Source organism: Priapulus caudatus, unplaced genomic scaffold (assembly GCF_000485595.1).
Source record: "Priapulus caudatus unplaced genomic scaffold, Priapulus_caudatus-5.0.1 Scaffold1110, whole genome shotgun sequence".
Lineage (NCBI taxonomy): Eukaryota > Metazoa > Priapulida > Priapulimorpha > Priapulimorphida > Priapulidae > Priapulus > Priapulus caudatus.
Window position 1 is genome coordinate 16,820 of NW_014578171.1, and position 7,941 is coordinate 24,760.

Below are 7,941 nucleotides of genomic sequence, written 5' to 3' on the forward strand. Positions count from 1 at the left end.
AGTGAGAGGTGTAGGGTGTATTTGTGTTACATTGTGAACGACCGAGCAGAACAAGTGCAAAGGTGGGTGAGAAGGGAGCCAGATATGTGTTAGAGTGGATCCTCTGTAGTCTCTCTGGTGAGAGGTTTAGGGTGTATTTGTGTTACATTGTGAACGACCGAGCAGAACAAGTGCAAAGGTGGGTGAGAAGGGAGCCAGATATGTGTTAGAGTGGATCCTCTGTAGTCTCTCTGGTGAGAGGTTTAGGGTGTATTTGTGTTACATTGTGAACGACCGAGCAGAACAAGTGCAAAGGTGGGTGAGAAGGGAGCCAGATATGTGTTAGAGTGGATCCTCTGTAGTCTCTCTAAGGTGGATGAGAAGGGCGGGGCAGATTGAGAGACGTGGATGGGATTCTATGTAGTGATGTCACGAATCGTTCAGTGAGAGGTGTAGTACATTGCTGTGGTATATTGTAGGGTGTTTCTGTGTTACATTGTAGTATATTTCTGTGTTACATTGTAGCGTATTTATTGTATTACATTATAGCGTATATATTGTGTTACATTGTAGCGTATTTATCGTGTTACATTGTAATGTATTTTTTTGTATTACAATTTGTATTTTTGTATGCAATGTATTTCTGTGTTATTATTGTACTATATTTATGTGTTATATTGTACTATATTTCTGTGTTATATTGGTGCATATTTCCCTGTTACATTGTAGCATATTTCTGTTCTCAGTGTTGGAGTGTTCTGGTGTTCAGTCATGTTCAGAGTGTCAGTTGCACCCAGGCTGTGCTTGGTGTGACGACGCCAGCAACACGGGCAAAGGACGCTGCATGCGAGGGGGAGCCACCGGTACTCTCGCAGACGCTGACCACAATGAAGAATGTCTAGCAGAAAACTGGCATTTCATAGGCTGCCCCGGTGAGTAGCCGGCGCCTGTATCATGTTTGATTGATTAATTATATTATTTATTAATGATACATTGCAATTAAGAACCATGCTATATATTACTAGCCTTTAATGAAGCTATTATCCATGTAATCAAGATGTAATCTGCATGTATTTATCTATCGATATAATTATTCCACATAAAACATGTAAGAGGTTATGGTTAACAATCATTCATCAAACCGGTAACACGTATAAAACACATCGTCATCGCATGTCGCTGGTGTGACGTCGTCTTCATTTCATCTGCATTGCAGCAAACTGTTTGGAATTACTCGCATACTATAAAAATAAAGTTTATCTCAGTTAGATCCAAAATAAGTTATAAATACTTACACTGACGAAATTTTCCATCTCTCTGATAAACTTTTTGCATCTAACTGAGGTCAACATTATTTTTATGTGAACTATAGAGATCCGATGAAGTTATTCAATCATTTACTCGTGTAATGTTTCGCTGCCTTGTCTCTGTCAGCTTGCCTCACTGATGACGTTTCTTCCTGCAGCGTGTCAGTGTAACGGACACAGCATGTGTACTAACGACAGTGTGTGCATCGACTGCGCCGTCCCCACCGAGGGAAAGCACTGTGACGTGTGTCAGTCCGGTTACTACGGCACTCCACTCAATGGAGCAAACTGCACTGGTACGTGCCGGCAATAAGTGATATCGGAAAGTCCAGCTGTGCTATTTAGGTCATAGAAAAGGGGGTATAAAATTGCCGAGGCGCGCTTAGAAAAGTACATGATTAATGTAAAAGCTCGTGCGTTTTTAGTTTTTGCATTAACACAAACATTGCAAAATATCCCAAATGACCACAATCATATTTGTAAATATTTCTGTAAACAGAAACGCACCTGTGAATTGAAGTACGGTGTTAGTGAAGAGAATTATAGATAAAAAATCTAGACTAGTCCTATCCTAACCATGTTATAAAAGGGCAACTTATACCCCCTATTATCTGATCTCAATATGGCGGCGGGGACTTTCCGATATGGCTTATACATGTAGTCACGCGTGTGTGCGAAGTGCTGTTCGAAATGCACTGAAATTCGAGGACTGTGGGTGGGGGGGGGGAGGCTTTCTGCATTGCCTTGTGGTGGGAGAAAGTTTGAGTGAATGTGATCTAAACCAGAATTACACGAACGCAATGATAATGAGCGGGAACAAATGATCTTTGGGATCTACGAATGGAATCCAGCCACACTAACAATTAGGAAGATTAAAACATCAAAAATAAGCATTATTTATGAATAGGTGAACGTGCATCCGTGCCTTCACGTAAAAACAGACACTGCAGTCAGAGGTCCGTGTTCAGAGTTTTTGGCAGTTTTGGCCATAAAAACCTGGTGCCTAACTAAACAGGGTTTAGTTAATCGCTGTTATTCGCTGTCTGATCAGTAATTAAATCGAATCGTTGTCGTGATTGTGTTTCAGAGTGTGAGTGTAACGGTCATGGAGATCTGTGTGACAGGGTGTCTGGCAGATGTTTCTGCACAACGAAGGGCATTGTGGGACACACGTGCAACCGGTGCGACGAACCCAACAGCTACGACGGGGATCCACTAGATGGCGGCACGTGTTACTGTACGTATTCTACCAAGCAATTCCATTTTCTTAATAATTTTCCCCCGAAATAATCGACCAACATCGTCGATAATCGACTATATATCAATGATATAGATGTTTGCATTGTAGATTTTTTGAAGGGCAGATTTTAACCAAAAATACTTTTAATCAAAAAAATGTCGGCTAAACAAAACGTTGATGTTCCGTTATTAGGGCACAGATTGTCAGCTGTTCTTTCGTTTCCTCCCTCCACCACCTCTCCATGGACGTCTGAGCCTCCGCTTCCTCCGTCGCTGCGGTCGACCCCATGTGTTCGTCCGTTCATCCTGAATGGCTTCACCCTTTCCTCTCATCTTTACGATTCCTCGTCCTGGTTGTTGCGGATGCTGGCGGAGCATTGATCGTTGCTGCGGGGGAGTGCTGAGAGAGGGAGAGGGAGGGTGGACGGTTGCTACTGCAGGAGCAAGAGGAAGCAAGGAGCCTGTGGCGGTCTCACCACACCATCACTCTTCTTCTCACTCCTTCTTCTCACTTATTTTTGTAGATAATTTATCCATAGGCTACCAGTACATGTTTAATCTGACCAAAGAACGTGACGAGTATTACACTCAGATAAACTTCAATATCAGTATGATGAAGGTAATAACACGCTGTTCTGTGTGCATGCGAACGCTCGCTCTCTGTCAGCCTCCTTCCCTCCCTTCACTGTATCTCACACTCTCAATCCCTCTACTCTCTCTCTCTCTCTCTCTCTGTCTTTCTCTCCGTCTTTCTCTCTCACTCTCTTTTTTTGTCTCTCATTTTCTCCTTCTTTCTCTCTCACTCTCTCTTTTGCTCTCTCATTCTCTCACTCTTTCACTCTTGCTCTCTTTCTCACTCTACCTCTCTTGCTCTCTTTCTCACTCTCTCTCTCTCGCTCGCTCTCTTTCTCACTCTCTCTCTCGCTCTCTTTCTCACTCTACCTCTCTCGCTCTTTTTCTCCCTCTACCTATCTCGCTCTCTTGCTCACTCTACCTCTCTCACTCTCTTTCTCACTCTTTCTCTCTCGCTCTCTTTCTCGCTCTACCTCTCTCGCTCTACCTCTCTCACTCTACTTATCTCACTCTACCTATCTCACTCTATCTTTCTCACTCTACTTTTCTCACTCTACCTCTCTCGTGCTCTTTTCTCTTCTATCACTCTCTCGCTATCTCTCTCACGCACATATACGCACACACACACACACGCGCGTGCACGCACGCACACACGTGCATCCATACACACGTGCGCACACACACATGCGTATGCGCTAGGCCATAACCAGCCTCTCTCACTTCTCTATCACTCCTCTCCTGCCCTCCCCCCATCCTCCCTCACCCCATCCTCCCTCCCCCATCCTCCCTCACTTCGAGTCTTGCTCTCCCGCAGCATGTTCATATGACTGCTAGACGTTATCTAGGTATAGTCTCAGATCCTAGACGCTACGTGCATGGATGCGTTGCTAACCCGTGAAGTGTTATTGCTAGGAGTCCAGCTGCCTTTCTCCTGCATCCTATTCGTGTTTACTCGCAACAACCTAGTTGAAGCTCGTGATGTGTTATCCGCATCCGTGCTTGCTGTTTAGCCGTGTTGATGGCTAATGCTTGTACTAGCTACCCTGCAGCTTGCTAGCTGTGCTGCTGTTACTGTCCGTGTTTGTGAATCCATAGTTGGATGCAGGCTGACTTGGTAGATGGAGATCGTTGGTGAGTCATGTGTTCCTCACTCTCCTCCTCTCTATATTTTATTACCCGGCTAATTTCTCTCCTGTGCCTTCTTTCCTGCACCTGTTCTTATGTTGTCAATTTGCCATCCGTTTGTCTTCCTGTCAGTCTTCCTGTCTTGATCACTCGTTGTGTTGTATCACCTCCACATGTCTCTGTCTCCACCTGTCTCCATCTGTCCCTCCCTCCCTCCCTCCCCCTCCCTCTCTCTTACCCTCTACCTCCCCGTGTCTCTCTCACCATCTGTCTCCATCTCTCTCTTTCTTTCTCTCTCCCTCTCTCCCTCTCTCTCTCTCTCTCTCTCTCTCTCTCTCTTCTCTCTTGCTGGCTCTCTCTCTCTCTCTCTCTCTCTTTCTCTCTCTCTCTCTCCCTCCCTCCCCGTGTCTCTCTCACCATCTGTCTCCATCCGTCTCTCTCTCTCTCACCCCTCCCTTCCCTCCCCCTCTCCCTCTCTCTTACACTCTGTCTGTCTCCACATATCTTTCTATATTCACCCACCACGAACATGCTTAGATATGCTAATGGTAGCGTGCTGTGCTAGGGTCTTGCAGTTTGTGATTAATTGATGTGTAGGTGTGTAAGTAGAAACTCCCCCTGCCTGCCTGCCTGCCTGCCTGCCTGCCTGCCTGCCTGCCTGCCTGCCTGCCTGCCTGCCTGCCTGCATGCCTGCTTGCCTGCCTGCCTGCCTGTCTGTCTGCGTGCCTGCCTGTGCATCATGCCGCAAGTAACAGTTTTGTGAATTTTGTTGTTCTCTTTGTAGATTTGCTAACGATTGACTACCAGTTCACGTTTAATCTCTCAAAACCTGAAGATGCCCACTATTCAGCTATAAGCTTTCAGAATTCCCCTCAGAAAGTAAGTGACTCTCGCGAGAGAAGTTCAGCGTGTGTCGGTGGCGGGTATTTGATCGAGGTCGATAGATATTCGATTACTATTCATGATGTCACTTGAACACAGTGACTGTGTTGCTGCTAGTGCTTCATCCATAGATGTCAGCAATAGATGTGAGGTAGGGCAAAAATATACGAATTCAACCACTTCCTACGAGTTGTGATGTTGTGATGCGTACAAGCACATTGAAAACAAGAACTCAATACACTTCACGAGCATTATATTCAAACTGTGCATTTTGCATCGCGGTGACAGTCTGGTTAGTAAATGTGTTGGGTAATAGATATAACTCGTGCTACTAATGTAAGTATAGCACCTGCATGTTGCCAGTATGTAACGCCATGACAACGTTGCTTTCAGCATGACTTAAAGCTAATTTCTGTGTTTATGCACTTGAATGTTGAATATCGTAATTGATGTGTATTGATCGGTCGTTTTGAATTATTCGATCAAAGTTTCTACAACAAATTCAGCTATTTAATGACTAAGAGGCATGTGAAATATATCAATAATTGTTTTCAGGTTAAAAAAATATTTGATAACTGTTCAATAGTAATGATACTGTATCTGATAACACCAGGAGCTAATAATGACATTATTAGCTCCTGATAACATCTATGTCGGGAGAAAGAAAGACACGGTATACAATCTTAAGGTTGTTCGTGCTGATCGTACTGTGTGTGTGTGTGTGTGTGTATCAACTCTTTCTGTGACGACTCTTGCAGCCAGGGGAAGATGTGGAGTTCTCAATCACCTGCTCAGGAGAAGCCCGGGTCAATATCACGTGGAAAAATGGTGAATGAGTTACTAGTGCACTCTGGTGGTGAATAAATAAGTTACTATCGCACTTAGGTGGTGAATAAATAAGTTACTTACTAGCGCAATCAGGTTTGCTGGTAATTTTGTACATATAGCTGGTTGTCGTTGACTGGAACTGCTTGTGTGTGTGTTTGATATTGTAGGATGTAGCCTACAGCCGACAGTTATATTTGTAAGCCTAACGTTTGTTCTGCTATCCTCCGCATCGTCACCAACGCATTTCGTACGCTGTGTCTAGATCTCAGCGATGGAGAGAATCCTATTTATGCGAACGCGTGTACATTCTACGAGACGACGTTTAGTCAGCACATGTTCAACTTTGGAGAGAATAATCTCACCTTTTACGTATACGTCTACAACTTCACGACTCCATTCTGGCTCAAGGTAGGCAGTGCTGCCATCTACTGGATGTGAAATGCTAGATTCAGGTTTAACTCGAACAATGAGAAGACAATGGAAGGCTGTCGTAGCGATGAATGACTCATTTCATACCCTCGGGTGCTATTAGTTAATTAGCTGTTAATTTAATTAGTGACTATTAGTTGCTGTTTGACGTGTTTAGCAAAGTTAACGAGTTAAGATGTTTGAAACGCTGTTAGGGAAACCTCGTTGCATTTCGAAAACGAGGAAATGCGTTAAAATATAATAGTTGTATATAATATGTAAATGATAAAATAGTCTTGCCCATGATAACTTTAACGTTCTGTCACGTCTGCTTCCAGATTGCAATCTCACAGAATAACCCGATTGATCTGCTACAATTTTTCGCGATATTTTTCGGGTAAGTATCGGAGAAATGCATTGTGGGAGTGCTGAGCTATCATGCTGCCACCTGGTGTGTGTGTGTGTGTGTGTGTGTGACTAGTTAAACATTATTATCTCACTTTGTTGAAATCGTAATCTTTCTTTGTATATCGTGGATCGTAATTTGTCAGGTTTGTAATTTATAATTAAATATTTAAGTGGAACAATCTACTCTCACTTAATTGCTGTTTTCATGATACTACGCGTATTCCGGGAAAACCTGCAGTGCATAGTGCAGCATATATATATTATTAAAAATTAATAATTAATCATTAAAAAATATATATTATTATATATATCATTAAATATATTATTAAATAAATTTATTTTAACTAGCCGATAGCTTGATCGATTTTTAATCGCACGATAGAGCTTTGCCAGTCACAAGGCGAAACTCATAACTCTTATATGTTCATGTGTGCGTGCAACTGCTGTTAGAATTGCATTCTTTGGATGGAACTGGTGTCGGAATTTCAATAGTTGTCACGCTAGGGATTCTTACATAACTGATTCCTGCACCATGCTAATGGTTGTGCTTTAAACTAACTCTCCATATGCCAACTGAATGCGCTGGTTTACCAGGTGGGGTAGCCATGATAGTTTATGGAAAGAAATTGGTTAATTTTCTGGGAGAAACCACGCCAAGTTAGGAGGGCAATCGGGGCATGTGTAGCCGTTACCGTGACAATATTCCAGTCCCTGGTTACCTCGAGTACCCCACACTCTCGCTAACAATCCCTCCCTCTCCCCCCGAGCATTTCCACCCCGAGCGTATAAGGATAACGTTTGCTTTGCCTGTAGTTCGGTTCTTCTGCCGCCGCCGTCGTTGCCGTGGGTTACTAACGCTACGTCTGTCCTCCTCACTGTCTCTCTGCTTGCAGCTGCTTCTTGCTTCTGCTGCTCATCGCGGCTGCTGTGTGGAGGTTGAAGCAGAGGTACGACATGTACAGACGCAGACAGGTGAGTCGCACACACGCACGCACACGCACGCACGCACACGCACACACACACACGCACACACACGCGTGCTTTCTCTCCCTTACAGCGTGTTCTTAGCACTGCTGCTGATCGCTGCGGCCGCATGGAAGTCGAAGCAGGTATACAACGTGTACCAGCGTAGACAGGTGAGTGGAGGGCGTGTCACGCGAGGGTGGGGGTGTACCGAGCGGTAGACAGGTGA

General features: G+C 44.2%; 1 protein-coding gene across 1 annotated transcript in view; it reads left to right on the top strand.

The window, feature by feature from the left end:
- The window catches only part of LOC106815424 (attractin-like protein 1), a 16,135-nt gene extending 8,202 nt beyond the window's left edge, over positions 1-7,933 (top strand). Inside the window, exons 5-14 of the mRNA XM_014819883.1 lie at positions 38-62; positions 726-911; positions 1,445-1,582; positions 2,374-2,523; positions 5,008-5,102; positions 5,864-5,933; positions 6,196-6,341; positions 6,680-6,738; positions 7,643-7,721; positions 7,850-7,933. Of these exons, the coding sequence (XP_014675369.1) occupies positions 38-62; positions 726-911; positions 1,445-1,582; positions 2,374-2,523; positions 5,008-5,102; positions 5,864-5,933; positions 6,196-6,341; positions 6,680-6,738; positions 7,643-7,721; positions 7,850-7,933 (1,032 nt within the window). The remainder of the gene's footprint in view (positions 1-37; positions 63-725; positions 912-1,444; positions 1,583-2,373; positions 2,524-5,007; positions 5,103-5,863; positions 5,934-6,195; positions 6,342-6,679; positions 6,739-7,642; positions 7,722-7,849) is intronic.
- Positions 7,934-7,941: the final 8 nt, after the last annotated feature.